General features: G+C 43.3%; 1 protein-coding gene across 1 annotated transcript in view; it reads right to left on the bottom strand.

The window, feature by feature from the left end:
* Positions 1–20,924, bottom strand: part of usp43a (ubiquitin specific peptidase 43a) — a 456,330-nt gene that overhangs the window by 39,802 nt on the left and 395,604 nt on the right. Inside the window, exons 8-9 of the mRNA XM_080208928.1 lie at positions 17,574–17,685; positions 3,241–3,344 (exon numbers count right to left, since the gene is read on the bottom strand). Of these exons, the coding sequence (XP_080065054.1) occupies positions 3,241–3,344; positions 17,574–17,685 (216 nt within the window). The remainder of the gene's footprint in view (positions 1–3,240; positions 3,345–17,573; positions 17,686–20,924) is intronic.

The following is a 20,924-nucleotide window of genomic DNA, read 5'->3' as shown; positions in this document are numbered from 1 at the left end:
TTCACTCATATAGTGATGAATCTTTGGAATTCTTTTCCCTAGAGAGCTGTGAAGGCTCAGTCATTGGGTACGCTGATAGATTTCTACATACGAAAAACATCAAGGGATATGGGGATAGTGCAGGAAAATGTTGTTGAAGCACATCAGCCACAATCTCATTGAATAGTGGAGTTTGAAGGGCTGAATGGCCTACTCTGTTCCTGTTCCTAATGACAGCAATTACAAGAAGCCACCTTATTCAATAGAATCTTGGCTTTATCTTCATGAAATTTGTTGCAACTTTCTTTATCCTGCAGGAAACATTACTAGATCCAAGAATGATCTAGATTGAAAGAGGAAGAAGTAAAACAGGGCATGTTGTGGAGGCAGATGATGTTCAAAAATCTGGAAAACAGTGTCTGAATCATTCCGCAATCTGGGAACAGAAACACAAGGACCTTAAATAAGTTCTGATTGTGACGGCTTTGGATGGTTAGGGAAGATTGATAAACCAACATTGGAAGACATGGTGATAAAATAAGTGGAACAGGGTTCCCCACACTGCAATAGAAATCTCAACACCAGCCAGTGACTGATTTAAAGAATAATTACGTTTCTATTAATAATGTACTTCAATAGGGAGGTCTTGCACTACTTTAACGGAGAACGTATTTAAATTGGTTTTATTGCTAATATAAAGGCCAGTATAGAAGTGGGCATTCAGATACATTTACTCTGCTACACTGTTTGAAGTGGATTGTGGTCTTTCCTATAACAGATGCATTGCCAAACAACATACAGGATTTGCCATTTTTGCCAAGTCTGAAACCAGTCTAATGGGGCTAAGGCTGGGGCATGGTTTACCGGGGGAGGAACACCTTCTCCAATAAAGGTATTACAGCAAACTATTTGAACTATTGTATAGTATCTGATTTTTAATCGAGCACTTCTCCAACACAGGATTTTCTGCTCTCTGCTCGTTTGCTAGCACAGGATCACAGCTTATTAATTTCCATGTTGAACCGGGGCTCCGCACTGAGACTGTTCTTAAGGCACTGATAAATTTTACTGCTTCAGAAACATTTCCAATGTCCTTTTTTTTAAAGAAAATACCTCTGTATGGAATTTGGATGAAAAAACTCCACCGAGAACAAAGAGTGAACAGAAGAACAGATTTCTGGGACCTGATTCTTATCTCTCAGTGGAAGTGCAAATCGAGTCTTGAAATGCCAAACATAGTTTTTTAGATGGAGTAACAATTTTCCTCTGCCTTCCTGACTCCACACCATTTTCATGTCACCTTTCTGTGGTTCAGGAATGCCTTGGGTTCAAAATGTGAATGCACCTCTTCTGAGGTCTGGGTCCCCATTGTGAAGAACATTTCCTCCCACACACAATGTTTGTGTGCTGGTATGGGCTTGGGAAGCCCAAAAGGAAATGCACCTCCTTGAAGACTTCATGACTGCTGGGGCAAGCCTGCTGAGGAGTGGGAATCATTCTGAAAGGCAAGCGTAAAATGCTTTAATAGCTTAAAATGTCATAATTAGATGCCTTATTGCAATGTATGTGTGTTTTTAATGTAATGATTCATCACAGAAATCTGTTCTGAAAGATAAGCTGACCTCCACATTGACCACCATTATGTAAGCACTGTCAATGCTTTACAGTACGTTTTCCACTGGAGAAAATACCAAAATGCATCAGAAACTTTTGTGCTGGGCAAAGCCACACTGGTGCCAGGAGCGGATTTTGGAAGCCACAAAAGTACACAAGTTGCATTTTCCTGATCTGGTGTAAGAGATTAAAGAACTCGCATTCAAAAAATAAATTTGTTAAAGAATTGGATAAGTTATTATAACCATGTATCTCAGTCAGTAATGTAACTTTGTCTCAAACAATAAGTTATTTCACATCTGGCAAATTCATATCCCTGTGACAGTGTAATCGCATATAGGAGTAGTCAACACCATAAGTATTTTGTTGCCTTATTAAGGCAGTTTCATAAAGTGATATTGTCACATTTACAAAAATGGCAAAGTGCATCCTCCAAAATAAATATTTTAAAATTGTTTCCTGCTCTCCGAAGTATTAAATGATAAAGACAGTTCCAGATTTGATTCCTAATCTATGCTGCATTAACTTTTAGAATCTACAGTGTAGGAGATGGCCATTTACCCAATGGAGCCTGCACCAACAACAATCCCACCCAGGCCCTATTCCCGTAACTCCACATATTTACCCTTCTAATACCCCTGACATTAAGGGTTCATTTAGCACGGCTAATCAACCTAACTCACACATCTTTGGATTGTGGGAGGAAACTGGAGCATCCGGAGGAAACCCACACAGACACGGGGAGAATGTGCAGACTCCACACAGACAGTGAGTGACCCGAGGCTGGAATTGAACCTGGTCCCTGGCACTGTGAGGCAATAGTGCAAACCACAGTGCCACCTTAATTTGCATGAAACTAGTGTGTAATTTGGATAAATATATCTGGATTCATAATGGGGATTCAGTAAGGATTCACATTCCTGATTGGCAACCAACATGTGCCTGTGGTGATACTCGGTGAAAATAACTATGGGGCATTGAAAGCACAAGGAGCTTGGAAGTACTATCTTTACATGAAGGCCCACCACTGGGGCAAGGTATCAGAGGATTGTCTTCTAAATAGGTTCAGGGGTGAGGGGTGTGAATAAAGTTGATGTTGATACCATCAATAAATAAGTTCTCCCAAAATCCCCACACTCACTGCTGACGATAATAGAACTTGGGACCAAAACAGAGGCAGCTATTTAATAGTTAATGCCCACAGAGGACGTACCAGGAACCCAAAGAGAATTGAAAGCAGTTCATGTGGAATAAATGGTAAATATCATGCTGACGTGCATTTTTTTTTGGGAGTCCAAGCTAAAACAAAAAGCACAAGAGATAACATAATCCTGCTTTTCAAAATCTTTAGACAAACCAGGCAGGCGTTTCTGTTCCCTTTAGCTTAGTATTTATTGAAGTGCATTGTTACAATTTGCCTTAATAGTTCAGGAAATGATTAAATGATGCTCTTTGCTCGATCATCAATCAAGTTGATTTTATACGGGACATGAAGCAGCAGGTACAACCGGGGACGGAAGGAGAGGCCATCTTAGGTTTAAAGAACAAAACCAAGCTCCATAAACTTATTATGGAGAGTGTTCCTTTGGGAAACTGAACATTAAATTGGTTTGACAGAAGCACTGTGCGACTAACAGCAATTCTCACCTGTCAACTGCCGGTTGGCAGAGCGGTCTAATGTCTTGAGGAGAGAGGTAACAGTTGGTCGTCAATCCTCCAACCACACGTATTCGGAACAGATGTCCAAAATTCTGAGACCAAAACAAAACAGATTTAAAAGTGACTCCCTTCAATTATGTCCATGCTGACCGTTTCCACAAAAACACACGTTGGAAAAGGTTATTTTCTGTGAGACATTGGCCTGATAGTGCGGTTGTGATGAGAGCATTCCCCATTATTACCCTGTGACACCGACAGCAATTTCTGATGTCCACACACACAAAGACAGGGCAGAGTACTACATTCTTCCAGTGGCGGGTCCGTACACAAGGGATGGGTTTGTTGGAATGCGTTCCTAACCGCTTCCTCACTGTCCCCAAATTTTAAGCAACTTCACGCTGGGACAGGGAAGGCCCACCTGCCTTTGTCCCAGTTGAGGCCCTAAAGTGACCAATGTTTGACCACTTAAGGCCCTTTTCTGTTCGGCCTTAATTTTCAGGCTGGTGGGAGGACTTTAGCAGCAAGCAGGAAGCTGAAAGTTAATCCTGTTCAGACCTTTCAGGCAAGAAGGATAGCAGGGTTGGATTCGCCATCAGCAACCTCTGTTTATCATCAGATGACCCCCGACCCCCCACATACAGAACTCCACTCCAAAAGGGTGGCCCACTGTCATGGGGGCACCTACCCCCCCGGCTGACACTCCAACTCCACTCTGTCCAGCTCCCCAGGCCTCACCCCCCCTCCCCTCCCTACCCTGAGACCACCAAAACCTACATGTTCTTGCAACGCCAGGACTTAGGCTCTGCTTGCAGTCCCATCCTGACCACGTCCACTGCATCTTCTGGCCAGCAGCCCCCTGAGGTGGGACTGGAAGCGAATTAACTATATGTTGGTGCATTAAATGGCTGCGGGCCAGGTATTATCAGCAGGAATGTGAGAGAATCTGACTCTCCAGATATCGGGAATAAAAACCCCATTCACAGAAATCTAGAAGTTGTCGTCAGCAATTCCCTGCTCCTCCACAAGGCGCGCTGTTGAAGCCTGACGAGGTGGAAATGTTCAGAAATCACTGAACTGATGAAAACTTCCCTTTTCACACTACTAACATTCTATCTCCCCCGAAAGATTTGCCATGTTACTGAGATGCAACTACTGCCAAGTAACTTCCCTGTCTCTGGAAAACTGATTTTACAGTTCTGTAACGCCAAGTGTTCCCATCGTGATAAAAAAATACCATGGTTCAATATAATAATTTTTCTTTAAAAGTAATATTGTTATGCTATTTCAATGACTAACGCATATGCCCCAATTTTAATTTGGCTCTATGTAAAATTAATAAAAAGTGAAGAATAATCAGTGCATTTTACTGGTTTGCGGCTTGTAAAAATTCTTCAATGTGATTGGTTGTTTACTTTGTTTGATAACATTGGTGCTCCCAGACATGTGAACATTCCCATAACTTGGAGTTAAATTCACATTAAGGTGAAATCCATCCCACAGCGATCACTAGATCTTTGTGAGTAGCTTTCTTTGAGGTCAGCAGTGAGCATCACCATTTCATCACTGACTTTGCGATTTGCTTAAGAGGCGAAGTACAACATTTGCACTGAACTTCACAATGACAATTCTTCATCTGCATCACCAGCTATCCAGCCCCTCTGTGTAAATGCCAACTTAATGTTGAATTAGGCACAGTTTCATGCTGTGAACACAAGTCCACGTTAAACTGGATTGAGATACTCCAAATCAATTCTGGTAAGGCACTTACAGCTGGTGGACACTGGATTTGAATCCATATCATAGAAGTGCAACTAACTCTACATTCAAAACGTAGGCTGCCTGAGGAAATATTGCTGCAAGATATATTTATAATTTTCAGCATCAGCATATCACTGTCAGAGATTAAAATAACTCCAGAGTCATTATATCTGTGGCAAGTTATGCTTCAAATAGGCATGGGTCGCACCTTGTGCGCCACGGTCCTTAATCTTCTGGTTTCAGCCAGCATAACCCTTCGGCTTGGTGTCTGGCTGGGCTGAGAGCAGTTGTATACCTTATATTAAATCACTGCTGAGGGAGTTAAACAAAAATGTTCACATTTTCACTTTTTCCTGCTGCATACTAATGCGTTGATGGACTCTATGCGTCAACAAATGCAACTTTATGAACTACATTCGTACGGGGGTGGAGCTGCATCATTGACAACGCCACCGTAATGGGTCGGATCTCAAACAATGAAGAGACAGAGTACAGGAATGAGACAGAGAATCTGGTGAACTGGTGTGGCAACAATAATCTCTCCCTCAATGTTAACAAAATGAAAGAGGTTGCCATCGACTTCAGGAACGATAAAGAAGAACATGCCCCAATCTACATCAATGGGGATGAAAATAGAAAGGGTCGAGAGCTTCACGTTTTTAGATGTCCAGATCACCAACAACCTGTCCTCGTCCCTCCATCTGACACTATAGTTAAGATAGCCCACCAATGCCTCTACTTGCTCAGAAGACTAAGGAAATTTAGTTGTCAGCTATGACTCTCACCAACTTTTACAGATGCACCATAGAAAGAATTTTTTCTGGTTGTATCACAGCTTGGTATGGTTCCTGTTCTGCAAGACTGCAAGAAACTATAAAACATTATGAATGTAGTGCAATCTATTACGCAAACCATCCCATCCATCGACTCTGTCTACACTTCCTGCTGCCTCAACAAAGCAGCCAGCATAATTAAGGACCCCACGCACCCCGGACATTCTCTCTTCCACTTTCTTCCTTCGGGAAAAAGATACAAAAGTCTGAGGTCACGTACCAACTGACTCAAGAACAGCTTCTTCCTTGCTGCTGTCAGACTTTTGAATGGACTTTCCTTGCATTAAATTGATCTTTCTCTACACCCTAGCTATGACTGTAACACGACATTCTACACTCTCTCGTTTCCTTCTCTATGAACACTATGCTTTCTCTGTACCGTGTGCAAGAAACAATACTTTTCACTGTATATTAATACATGTGACAATAATAAATCAAATCAAATAAAGTGTGAGTGAGAAAGAGAATTCATGGAGGTCCCTAGGCTTCTGATCCCTACTTAGTATAGCTCGCTAGAAAAATACCCGACAGGTATTCCAAATACCTGACAGGTAATACCCAAAGAAGCTATGTTGGTATTTTAAAATACCAGGTGAGAACAGGATCAGGTCCAGTTGCTATGGTTCCCAGTATCATATATGAATGGCACGATGGCAAACACTACTAACTCACAGTGGCAGGGACCCAGTTTGATTCCCAGCCTGGCTCTCTGTCTGTGTGAGTTGGCACATTCTCCCTGTGTCTGCGTGGGTTTCCTCTGGGTGCTCCAGTTTCCACCCAGTCCGAATGACGTGCTGGTTAGGTGCATTGGCTATGCTAAATTCTCCCTCAGTGTACCCTAACAGGCGCCACATTGTGGCAATTACGGGATTTTCATGGTAATTTCACCACAGTGTTAATGTCACCCTACTTGTGTCACTAATAAATAAATTTGAACATCAGGGCAGTCTGCTGCTGGTCCTTCTTCAAGTGGGATACATGAAGAAAAATCAATGCCTCATCGTTCTCAGGAGAGAATATCAGAGTGAAGAACCTGAGATGGTAAAAGAAATGGGAGATGGCTCTTAGTCAATGCTCAAAGCACCGACAAAGTTTCAAACCCCACTGCAGAAGGTACGCGCAAAGTAATGTTTGACAGGTTGTGACTTTCCTTCATAGGCTGCAAACTCCACAGTACATTCCATTTCTTGCCACTCAAATAATCCTCATATCAAACCTGTCAAAAAGGCTTGGCTCATTGAGCACGGCAATACTTTATCTGTTCCTGGCAATATCAATTCTAGATGCGGCTATCAATCTAAATTCTTCCCGACTTCAATCTACCTGTGGTTAATTACACAGTCAGAGATTGTACACCCTGAGAAATGAACTGACAGTTACACTATCAGCACTATCCGATTGCTTTTTCCATCAATTCCCCCAATTCCTATATTTTCTGCCAACTTAAGAGTGAGCAGCAGCTTCTGGAAATAATGAAATGTCTGCAGATTTTAATTATGCTCAGTTTAAATATCTCCACAGTAGAGGTCTGGAATACCCAAAGAGGCTATGTTGGTATTTTAAATCTTTCATTTTCAGAACCAATGTTCCTGCTAAGCTACACGCCTGTGTGACCACGCGGCAGCCAGAATGGTTCCTTGGAATCCTCGCTCTGGGTAAGGTAACACTGGGACACAAAACTACTTCCAAGTTACCAGGCATTGAGAAAAAAAGTACTGTGCACAAACATTAATAACAACCTGAACCAATCTCTCTGTTTTGCAATCCTTTTCCTTCCACTCCATTCCCTTCCTCCAAGTAAAAGGTGTTGCAATGGATACTCTCCATGGGTCTGAGCTATGCATGCCTGTCTGTGGGATACCTGAAACAGTCTTTGCTTCTTTTCTACCCAAGAGCTCCTTTCCCACCTCTTGTTCTGATACACTGGTGACTGCATTGGTGTGGATTCCTGCTCTCACCCTAAAGTGGAAAATATCAAACTTCAAGCAAACTTTGCTTCCAATTTCTATTCTGCGTACCTTCACATCTCGCGCTTTCCCCTCCTCTTTCCTCAACTTCTCTGTTTCCATTTGTGTGTCTAGGCTATCAACCAATATTCACCAAAAACTCACGGACACCCGCACCAACTTCTCAACACATCCTCACACCCTGCGTTATGCAAGGACTCTAGTCTATTCTCCCGTGTTTCTGCGTCATGGGTGCATTTGTTTGGACGATGCAACATTCCATACAAATGATTCACGTGTTCCCTTTTGCTCAACTGAGGAACGACTGTCACCCACCCCCCCACTGTGGTTGACAGGGTCCTCAACTGTGTCCATTCTGTTCTCACTCCTTTCCCTCCCTCCCAGAGCAACAATACAGCCTCAGAATCACTCTCCACCATTTCCACCATCTCCAGTATCATGCCACTAACCATAGTCCCCCTCCTCTTTCAGCATTCTGAAGGGACCACTACCTCCAAAATACCCTGGTGGTCTAATCAGTCAACGCCAACACCCTCTCCAAATCCTACCACATCTTTCCATGCAAACAACCTCCTCCTCCCTCCTCATTGTTCATGGTCCCAAACACTCCTTCCTGGTGAAAGTCAGTACTTTAAATTTAGCCAGCTGTATTTGTTGTTGATAAGATGGTCTCCTCTACACAGGGGAGACTAAATACAGGCTGGGTGACCACATGAGGGAACAGCTCTCTTCAGTCTGCAGACATGAACTCCAGCAGCCACTCACTTGTCTCTTTTCTGGGTCTCCTGCAGTGTTTCACTGGGCCTCAGTTTGAGCTCGAGGAACAGTGCCATGTCTTTCACTTGTGCACTTCCCAACCTTCTGAACTCAGGTCTGAGTTCAATCATTTTACATCCTAACCCCTGCCCTCTTTCTGTTCCATTTTCCAATGTTGGCTTTTCTTTCCTCCTGTTTCTTCCTTCCTTCCTTTCTTTCTTTTGGGGAGCAGCTATTCAGGATCCTGCCTCCTCTAGGCAGATCTTTTCCTTCCTTACTCAAACCATTACCACTCCTTTTGGCTTTGCACTTTGAAACCATTTGTCATCTAATCTCTTGCTTGTCCTTGAGCCAATCACAGACCTTCCCTGCCTTTTTCTCTACTCCTTCCTTTTTGCTTGCTCAATACTGTAGTAGCGTAGCCCTCAAAGGGGGGGGGGAGGGGGTATTAATCCGTACTTAATACAGATACTAAATAGTCCATATTTAGTCTCCTCGGGTGTACTGAGGGCCAGGTGAATGGCAAGGACCTTATGGAATATCCCAGCAGGAAGCCAATTGGCCAAAGTGCACGGACCACTGATCAAAGACGGACCAGCAGTTGGAACCCAGGAGTCAAGAACAGTAGTTTGCATTTATAATCTAGTCTTACCTTTTGTACATGATGTACATTATATCGTTATTCTGCTGGCAATAAAACCTTTCTAGTCAAAACTGTATTGAGTCGCCCTTGGTCTACTACAAAAACATATTACATTTTTAATTTTTCTCAGTCCTGATGAGGAAGGTCACAAACCTACAATGTTAACTCTGTTGCTCTCTCCACAGATGCAGCCAGACATTTTCAATCTATTCCGTTTTCATTTCACTGTTGAATCATGTACAGAACATAGGTAGAATATTATCCCTACTCCAGACAGATTATTCTTTTTTTTAAAAAGCTAGTTTTTGTCATCAGGAGCCAGTCAAACGCATTTGTGGTCAGCAGTGAAGCAAAGGCGCTCACCACTGAGCGTGGAGCAAAGACTCAAGAGGTCTCGCGATCTCCTGGCTGAGAATATCACCTCTCTCGCTGCGCAGTGGTACAGCAACAGTCTACATCATTCCTCACTGGGCATTCATAATGTGGAACGGCATCAAAGCGTTTCCATAGACCACCCACCCCACCCCTACCCACACCCCACAAAACTGGAAATAAATGCAATAAAATAAAACTATTTTTCAACAAGTTACATTCAGCAAATTAAAGATTGGGACACACATGTGGGACAAAGGGAGAAGTTAAAATATTTTGAAAAATTAAAAATACATCTTTAAAAAAATTAACCAAAATTCATAGAATTCCTACGGTGCAGAAGGAGGCCATCTGGCCCATCGAGCCAACACTGACTCTCTGACAGAGCATCTTACCCAGGCCCTATCCCCATAACTCCACATCCCCGTAACCCTACGTATCTAACTGACACATTTTGGGGCAATTTAGCTTGCCCAATCAACCTAATCCGTGCATCTTTGAAGTGTGGGAGGAAACCGGAGCACCCAGAGGAAACCCACGCCGACACGGGGAGAATGTGCAAACTCCACACAGTCAGTGATCCGAGGCCGGAATTGAACATGGGTACCTGGCACTGTGAGGCAGCAGTGCTAACCACTGTGTCCACAATTACTGATTCGTCATTTAACAGCGCACCACAATTATAAAATTATTTTTTCAGGACATGTCTGCTGTTGATCAAATTTTGTTGATCAGAGCAGTGTTAAAGTCCCTGTTGTACTGATTGAACAAGATGCATCTTTCAAACACCAACGTTGGAGTGGGAAGGTGGAAATTCATGCTGATCTCAGCGATTGTGGGCTTGTGATGGGCCCCAGTGTGGCCTGTGTTGGAGTCCACAGTGGCAGAATACAAGTCAGGACCTCCATGTTGAGCTGTGCGTGGCTGCTACCCTGTGGTTGCCGTCAGTTTTAGAGGGGGAATGAAGATCACACAAATAGTCCACCATCAATACTACCACCTCTCTGCACCCATTCAACAAAATCCAGCCCTCTACATTTTGCATTTAAGTATTTTCTTGGCAAAATAAATCTCAGGGTGTCCATTGCTGGAAAGGCTTGAATTTTATTGTCCATCCTTTGTTGCCTTTCTGACGATGGTGGTGGAACTTGACAGAACTGTTTGGCAGCACAGTGCACAGCGCCAGGGACATGCTAAGATGGTAAGCAATCTACCTTTCTTAACCTCTCTGATGTCTTGGTCAGGGCTGGAAGCAACTACCTTGGCATATTACCTAATGGAGTCACTAGAATATCACCAGCACGGTGGCCCTGTGATTAACACTGCTGCCTCACAGCGCCAGCAATATGATTTAATTCCCGGCTTGGGTCATTGCTTGTGCGGAGTCTGTACATTCCCCCCATGACTGCAGGGATTCCCTCTGGATGCTCCTGTTTCCTCCTGCAGTCCGAAAGATGTGCAGGTTAGGCGCACTGGCCATGCTAAATTCTCCCTCAGTGTACCCAAACAGGCACCAGAGTGTGACGACTAGGGGATTTTCACAGTAACTTCATTGCAGTGTTGATGTAAGCCTACTTGTGACACTAAAAAATAAACCTTCCGTTTCACCATACCATTCTGTTTCACAACAGAACCCTGACTCATAATACACTTGTGTATAATTCAGAAAGTGCTCTGTTTAAAAAGACAAACAGAATTGTTTGTGCTGGTTGGGATTATACAGCTTTAGCTCAATGCTGCAGGGAAGCTTATACGTTGACCTGTGTCACAAAATGACAACCAAGCAGTTCTCAAAGTCACAGGTGGCAGTGGCAAAGAAAAGTTTGCGAGCTTAGGGGTGATCTTGTAGATGTCTATAAAATAACAAGGGGCATAGATAAGGTTAACATCTTTTTCCAAAGGCAGGGGAGTCTAAAACTAGAGGGTTTAAGGTGAGAGGGGAGAGATATGAAAGGGTCCAGAGAGCCAATTTTTTCACACAGAAGGTGGTGAGTGTCTGGAATAAACTGCCAGAAGCAGGAGTAGAGGCGGGTACAAGTTTATCATTTTAAAAGCATTTAGACAGTTACATGGGTAAGAGGGATATAGAGGGATACGGGGCTAGCTTAATGGTTAAAAACTGAGCGGCATGGACAAGTTGGGCCGAAGGGCTTGTTTCCATGCTGTAAACCTCTATGATTCTAACTTGGTTTCTTTGGCAGCTGCAGCAACTGAGTCCAAACTCGCCATCATTAATAAACTCACGTGCAGGCAGGATTTGATTTAGAGTTCCAAGTCTTTCCTGCAGTATGCAATAGCCCAAGTATTCACTACAGGCTGTCGGATCCTTGCTCTAGGGTCTGCTCCCTGAGGTGTTTAACAACACACTCACACTTTCTAAATGGCTTTGCTGTCGAGAGGGATTTATTCCATTATTTTTGCTGTCACCTGAAAAATGGCATTTCAGCTGTGTGCTGTACTGCATCCAAGTCACTTCTATACACTTCATTACAGCATGGTGCAGGTTAAATTGATGACGTTGCCAGTTCTGCCCGCAAATATATGTTGGTCAAGTAGCTTCCACTGGTATTAAAAAGCTGGAGAATTAATTTATTGGTCCCACTATACACTTTAGCAGCAACCATTGTGCACACGTTCAACCACCCACATTCAGAACTTCAGAAGGTGAACATATTTAGCTTCAGAAACTGGAAGGTTCTCTAAACTACTCCAATAGTTTCATAGAATCTTTAAAATTTACAGCACACAACACCTGGGACATAAGCAAATCCTGAAGAAGGGGATGATAGATTCACAGGAATAGTAAACCACAGAGGGTGGAATTTCTCATGACCTGCTGCCAGGTTTGTAAAACTTAGTTTGTCTGGTCTATCCATCAGTTCCTGACCTATCTCCCATTATGTGGATGTGCCGGCATTGGACTGGGGTGAACACAGTAAAAAGTCTGACAACACCAGGTTTTAGTCCAACCAATTTATTTGGTAGTAAACTCACAAGCTTTCGAGGGGACTGCCTCTTCGTCAGGTGAATGGAGAGTTCTGGCCTCGGACAGAGCATATAAAGCACAGACAGTTTACAGATTACTGATTAGAATGTGAATCTTTACACCTAACCTGCTGTTCAAGCCCCAAAGTGGCCAACAATGTGTGTGGAAGGAGCACTGATCACAGGTTAAAGAGATGTGTATTGTCTCCAGACAGCACAGTGAGTGAGGTTTTGCAAACCTCACAAGATCTTGGGTTCATGTCACACTATCTGTAACCCCTGTGACTTGCCTGGGTTTGCAAAACCTGACTTACTGTGCAGTCTGGGGACAATACACATCTCTTTAACCTGTGATCAGTGCTCCTTCCACACACATTGTCGGCCACTTTAGGTCTTGAACAGCAGGTTAGGTGTAAAGATTCGCATTCTAATCAGTAATCTCTAAACTGTCTGTGCTTTATATGCTCTGTCCGAGGCCAGAACTCTCCATTCACCTGACGAAGAGGCAGTCCCCTCGAAAGCTTGTGAGTTTACTATCAAATAAATCGGTTGGACTAAAACCTGGTGTTGTCAGACTTTTTACTATCTCCCATTTTATAGGGAGCGGTGGAGGAGTTGGGAGGCCCACATGTCCCTGGGCCAATTGAAGCTCTAAAATGGCCAATTAACAGTCACGTAAATGTTGCTATTTCACCTGTGGCACCACATGGGTGCCTCAAAGCATTATTAGCATAAATGTCACCAAGAAAGGGGTGGGTATCTCCTTTTAAGGTCCTCTATGCCTATCAGAGCCAGCTCCCACTCCCCCCAGGTCATTCCCCTCATTAACCCTCCCCCAGATGAACCTGGCCCCTCAGGGTCTTTCCAGGGATCAACAGAGGACCTTTCACATTGCAACACATGGCTTCATTAAGGAGGTGATTGATGACCTTTGCAGGAAGCCCATCATTATATCAGGTTCACTCTGGATCAGTATAGCTGGGCTGAAAGAATCACTAACTTCGCTAGCATCTCAGGCTTCCTTAGAATGCAGGGTGAAATCGACTGAACCCATGTGTTATACATGCTCCGTGACAGCAGCCGTTAATGTTTATAAACTGCCAGAGCTTGCATTCCATCAACTGGTATGTTAACATCACAAGTACATCTTGTATGTGTGTGCACGGTACCCAGGAAGTTGCTATGACTCCTACATGGACAGCAGATAGCCACATGATGTCGGGGTATCAGCAAGTATGTGGTCTATGTAATGAACCAGGTCTCCAGACGATCGCAGACCTGTCCTACACTGCCTTAGTCACTCCCAGGTGCCTGGGATTTATGAAGGGCTGAAACATTGGTGGCACAATGGTTAGCACTGCTGCCTCACAGCGCCAGGGGCCTGGGTTCAATTCCCGGCTCAGGTCGCTGTCTGTGCGGAGTCTGCACATTCTCCCCATGTCCGTATGGGTTTCCTCCGGGTGCTCTAGTTTTCTCCCATAGTCTAAAAGATGTGCTGGTTAGGTGCATTGGCCATGCTAAATTCTCCCTCAGTGTACCCAAACAGGCGCTGGAGTGTGGTGACCAGGGGATTTTCACTGTAAATTAGTTGCAGTGTTAATGTAAGCCTACTTGTGACACTAATAATAAACTTAAAACATCTGCAGGAATAGTTGCTGGGAATAAGGGCAACCCACTTAGACAGTGGCTGAAATAATCTTACACACCGTCCTCAACTGTTCCAAGGAAATGCACAATGCTGTTCATAACTTTACATTCTCCCTTATAGAGCATAACATAGGGCTTCTGAAAATACACTTCAGGTGCCTGGATCTCAGGTGACTCTCTGCAGTACACTCCGGAGAAGGTTTCTTGCATTATTGCTGTGTGCTGTGCCCTACATAATCAGGTTATGCCAAGAGGTGACCCCTTGTCAGAGGGTTAAGAGCTCATCGGATGATGAAGATGTGGATGTCCAGAAAGCTCAAGGGGCTGCTGAGAGACAGTTTGAGTGTGCCAATGTTGTGGGAGATGAGGCCGTAATTATTCAACAGCTGAAAGGTCCCAGGAAGAGTCAAATTAAGTGAGGTCATCTGGACAGATCTCCCCTAGCCTTCCAAGCAATTCCCGGTCACCTCAGAGGATGCCAAACACTCAGAGGGGATGAGTCCTGCTTTCACACTGGGCATTCCGACCTCATCACTCACTCAGACAAGATCTTAGCTTTGGTCAGCACTGTTCTGCTAATGTGCTCACTCTGTCTGATCCACTGAGGAATGACCACAACGTAAGGCAAGGCTCGGCACTTTCAACACCATCTAATGATGTAAACACTAACGCAAATGAGAGACGGACCAGTCTAGGGGATCTCATTCTAAAGTGAACGTCTGGGTTCAAACACTGACAGTGAGGAGACCCAGATGCCACTAGAGTATCAATGCTGATGAGCTGTCCTCAAACATTGCTGTCCCTCGAGGAATAAGACTACAAATCTTCCCCATCATACTTTTCTAATGAATACTTACACACATCTCCCAGACAACACAAGGGTTCGGAGATGGTTGAACTGGGGTTGACATCAAATCAACGTTCATCTTATACTGGGGCACTGACACATGAATGGGAGGATGATTAAACTTGGGGTTAAGAGGATGCCCAAGTATAAAATCACAATGTTGACCCATCCAATGAGTTTGAATAAATGCAATTTATTTAGTTATGTCACTTCTGGTTCATATGTGTGATATATTTTCCTTTTGTATTTCTTTAAAAAAAATACCTGCATCAGAACAGATGCCCTGACATGTAGTAAATGGTCACCCTACTTTCTATTTTGTCTAAGTAAGGAAGTGGTTAAGGGTTTCTCAGTTCATAAATGTAAAAGAGCACAAGTAGTTCTACAGCTGTAGAAACACACTGACTTTAGTTTTCTCTTCACCCTGTTGGTTGGAATTAAAAATTTATATCTGTAGTAATTAAGCAATGACCAAGTATGGTCTGGCATCCCAAGAGATTCTTGCAGATATGGATTGCTTTTACTTTTTGGCAGACTGAGGAAAATCCTAATTATCTTCAACTCATCAAAAATAGGTTGACCTGGCTTTGTTTCAGACAAAGGCACTTGTGCGCTCCTCCTGCATGATGTAGTAGATGTGCGTAATAAAACCTTCAATGTTGAATATTTTACATCATGTCAGCTTTAAATCTTTAAGCACCAACTTGGCAAGGAACCACTAGGAGATCTTGCTTGATATCAATACTTTAAGCTTGATTTGAATTCCCACATGGTCATTTTCTGGGGCAGCCTGGGCTGTATGAATTGGCCATGCACAAAAACGCATTGCCGGGAATAAAGTCAGATTTTTGGATATCAAATATACACTCTCTCCCTGTCTACATCCATTTGTAGAACTACTGGTTGAAGTATCATAGAATCCTACAGTGCAGAAGGAGGCCATTCGGCCCATCAAGTCTGCACCGCCAATCACAATCCCACTCAGGTCCTATCCCCATAACCCCATGTATTCACCTTAGCCGTCCCCCTGATACTAAGGGGCAATTTAGCATGGCCAATCTTCCTAACCTGCACATCTTTAAACTGTGCCAGGAAACTGAAGCACCTGGAGGAAACCCACACAGACATGGGGAGAATGTGCAAACTCCACACAGACAGTGACCCAAGCAGGGATTTAAACACAGGTCCCAGGCTCTGTGAGCCAGCAGTGCCAACCACTGTGCCTTGAGATGCAAACCCACAATGTAGTTAAGCAGTTAACACAATATATAGTATGAACAATAATTGTTTGAGTGTCATCTAAACTCCAAGAGCGTGCAACAGCTCTTTGCCCACTTATATCTGTTACCTTATACAGGAAATGCTCAACACAACACAACTTGATGGTTGGTGTAAATCTAAGCCACGAAATGGCTTCGGGCATAATTTAATAAGCTGAGTTTGTAAGCAGTGCGCATACAATTCTTCCTTGTGTTTTTCTTCTCATATCCCATGTTTGAATGAGTTTGAAGTTTTCTTTTAAATTTATCAAGACAAGACAGTGCCTTTATCCTTTTTCCTCTCTCTCTCTCTCTCTCTCGAAGGTACAAAGCTGCTGGTGCAGACACGTGGTCTTTGGGAAGTGACATGATTTAGCTGCTGTGGAACACTGAATGGTCGAAAATGAGACAAGTTCTAACAGCAAATATCAGAGCCCGGGCGCTGGAGAAGGTAACAATTAATGACTAACCAGGGCACCAGAGTGAAAGTTGCCATCACTACGTATACATCTATGTTCAATGGTATCAACAAAGTGCTTGCTTTGGAAATAATATGTCTGGAAAGCATTGACAACTTAATCAGAGTTTGGTCTATATATAATCGCCAGAAACCCCTGACCTCGTCCACAGCTGGGATTCCGGATAACAGCGTTTTGGCCGGGTAACGAATTCTCCATTCTCTCTGGCAGCGGGGCAGGAACGGATGAGATCGGAGAATCCCACTCAGTGTTGAACAGGCGATTTCTGTGCTTAAGTTGGTGTAAAGTGTAGTAAATAAGTAAGCTTATGCAATGAAGTTATTGTGAAAATCCCTTAGTTGTCGCACTGGCACCTCTTTGGGTACACTGGGGGAGAATTTAGCATGGCCAATGCACCTAACCAGTACGTCTTTTGGACTGTGAGAGGAAACCAAAGGAAACCCACACAGACAGGGGGAGAATGTGCAGACTCTGCACAGAGAGCGACCCAAGTCAGGAATTCAACCCGGGTCCATGGTATTGTGAGGCAGCAATGCTAAGGCCACTGTTGCACTGTTTTGATCTTGAAGTCAAGTGGGAAATATAACAGCAAGTATGATGGATGATATCAATCACAGCAAATCATGCAGTGGGGACTCTTCAATCAGAAATATAACAATGCCCCTGTTAGGTTATTTGAATGAAATGCTACCAGCCTAGCCTGGACTTGTATTGCATCTATTTTTAAAATGATAAACAACTCCGCAAACTCCGAGATACATCGAACTCTACTGACCTGCGAATGGGTCTCGTTCCTCATCAGATAGCACATCTTGTTCAGGATGCAGTGCTGTAGCTGATCCCAGCTCAGAGCTCGATCCTCCCTTATCAAAAATGGTGGACCAAACCTAAGAAGACCAACATGACAGACTGTTCAGTTCAATTGCTAGTCGGCTGCTTGGTATTGATTGGGTTGTACAGTGGCATCAACTTGAAAAATGCATCAAATGGTTTTGAACTCTATTAAAACAACAATAATACCATAGCAGGTTCGCCGACAGAGATTTTTATTCCCACAGTAAAACACAACTGAATTAGGTGTTCAGAAATTTGTATATGGTGCTGATAACCCATAACCCGCTAAGTTCTTCAGCTAGATTGAGTTTAGGTGAGTGCATTTTCTATTGAATACTAAAAGCATAAACCATCATACTATTTGTGCAGCTTGTAAGTTTTGCGAAGGCGTCGTTAATTAAAACAGGCATTGAAATCTTGATACAAATCACGTGACGTCATCACTGATAATAAATGTAATTTAGTGCAGAGTGCGAAGCATACAAGCTGCAGCAACAAAAAAAATCAATAATTTAAATAGTGTGACTTTTGTTAGAACTGGGCAAGTTTTACTGATAAAGGAAAATACCATGAGTTAATTTTATGCTTCACTACAGATCTTTAAAATCGCAAATTGCAGCTTTGGATCTCAAAGAGACATTCAAAAAACAACCATGCCCAAGTGGATTAAATTCTGGCCTCTCATTTCTACGGCCCTTTGAATGCAGTAAAGCATTCCCACGTACTTGACGGAGAAGAACAAGATGCAAAAGCAATAACAGAAGAGTGAGGAGTGGTTACTTAAAATTTGATGAAGTAGTAATAGATTTTGGGGAGATTTCAAAAGGCAGAGTGAGCTGATGTGAGGTGGAAAGGTTTTGGGATGAAATTCTAGAGAGCAGGCTGCAGCCCAAAGATGTGCGGGTTCGGTGGATTGGCCATGCTAAATTGTCCCTGAGTGTCCCAAGGTCATTTTCATTTTACGTTTATCAACGATTTCCAAAAGGGAACTGAATATATTATCTCCAAATTTGCAGATGAAACAAGGTTGGGTGGGAGGGTGAGCTGGGAGAAGGAAGCAGAGATGCTTCAATGTGATTTGGACAGGCTGAGTGTGTGGGCATGACAGCTGCAGTATCATATGGATGAATGTGAGGTTATCCACTTTGGTAGCGATAACAGGAAGACAGATTATTACTTAAATGGGTGTAAATGAAGAGAGGTGGATACTTTTCAAGATCTTGGTGTCGTCGCACATCAGCCACTGAAAATGAATGCACAGGTACAGCAGGTAGTCGAGATGGCAAATGGTACGTTGGTCTTCATAGTGAGGGGATTTGAGTATAGGGATAGAGATGTTTTGCTGTTATTGTATAGGGCGTTGGTGAAGCCACACCTGGAGAAATGTGTGCAATTTTGGTGTCTTTATCTGAGGAAGGATGCTCTTGCGAAAGGAAGTACAGTGAAGGTTTATCATACTGATTCCTGGGGTAGCATATGAGGAGAGACTACTTCAGTTAGGATTATATTCATTGGAGTTTGGAAGAGGGGAGGCATCTCATAGAAACTTATACAATTCTAACAGGGTTAGACAGGGTGGATTCAAAAAGAATGTCCCCAGTGGCGGGGGGAGAACTAGGGGACATAGTCTGAGGATAAGTGGTAAACATCTTAGAACTGGCATGAGGAGAAATTTCTTCACCCAGAGGGTGTTGAATGTGTGGAATTCACTACCAAAGAATGTTGAGGCCAAAACGTTGTCCGATTTCAAGAAGAAATTAGATATAGCTCTAGCAGTAAAGGGATCAAGGGTTTTTTGGGGGCGGGTATCAGGAATATTGAACTTGACGATCAAAATGAATGGCGGAGCAGGCTTGAAGGGCCACATCGCTTACTTCTGCTTCTAGTTTCTAATGTGTGTCGGTTAGGAGGTTTGGTATGGTAAATACATGAGGTTACAAGGATTGGCAGGAGATGGGCTTGGATAAGATACTCTGCTGGTGAGTCTGTGCAGATTCGATGGGCTGAATGGCCTCTTTCTGCACTGTAGGAATTCTATGAGGTAGTTGAAGACTTTACAGTTGATGATGGAGTGAAGGGAGAAAACCGAGGAACAAGGTTATAAAGGATGAAGTGTGAAAAAAGTAAAGGGTGTTGGGAACAAAATGGGTGCAGAGATAAGAAAACAGTGGTCGTACAGCAGCAACTGGGGTGAGTGAAGCTGGATATTTTCAGTGTGGAAGTAGGAATTCTTAGTGTTGGGTCAGGTATGAGGTTTAAAGTTCAGGAATGAATAGAAGTTGTGAACTGTCTGGATGAACTTAAGCAAGCAGCCAGAAGATGGACAATACAAGGGGCAAAGATTGGGAGCTGAATTTCAGTCGCTTCAAACTGGCTGATGTTCAATTGGATTAAGCTTTGGCACATTCATAATGTGGCAGCACAGAGTTACGGATGGTGCCAGTGAAGAGTAGAGCTGAGTGCTCTTGTTTGTGGACTCCATACTTTAATTAATGGTTTCTGTGCTAAATGTGCAATTTATTCATTCACAACATTATCTGGATAAACTTGGTTTATAGCTGGTGCTAAAATACTTGTAGATTCCAGAACGGGTTTGCTCATGGTGACTGGATCATCTCACAGAATCAGTGAGGAATATGACAAGCATTAAAATCATTTTGACTTTGTATGGCAGTGATGGTGCCTGACGGATAATGAGCCAACAACACTGCAGTCTGAAGGACAGACATTCAAAGCACTATGCAATCCAAACAGCTTCTATTCATTTCTGTTAGTTCGAACATTAGTCTAAGTTTCAAAGCAGTTCCAAACCTTAAATACTATTATACCTTCATCATGCCAGCAGCTGAGCTGTGAGATAAATAGATGGGCTAGGGAAGATGCAGACACTACTTTAAATTATCATCAATAAGTGACAGTCGAACCATCCCACCCCTGACATTCAGCAACATTATCATCGCTCAACTCCCACGATCAACTGCCTGGGCGTTACCACTGACCAGAAACTGAACTAGACTAGCCATAAATATTGTGGCTCCAAGAGGTGGTCAGAGGCTGGCAACTCTGCGGTGAGTAAATCACCTTCTGACTCCACGAAGTCTGTCCACCATCTGCAAGGCATAAATCAGGAGTGCGATGGAATACTTTCCATCTGCCATTCTGTGTGCGTGGTGTGCCCCCACGCACCCCGGGCATTCTCTCTTCCACCTTCTTCCGTCGGGAAAAAGATACAAAAGTCTGAGGTTATGTACCAACCAACTCTAGAACGGCTACATCTTAGCTATGGCTGTAA

The sequence above is a fragment of the Carcharhinus amblyrhynchos genome, chromosome 21 (assembly GCF_965287045.1).
Source record: "Carcharhinus amblyrhynchos chromosome 21, sCarAmb.v2.hapA, whole genome shotgun sequence".
NCBI lineage: Eukaryota > Metazoa > Chordata > Chondrichthyes > Carcharhiniformes > Carcharhinidae > Carcharhinus > Carcharhinus amblyrhynchos.
Note: the sequence above shows the minus strand (reverse complement) of the source record. Positions and strands in the feature narration are given on the sequence as shown.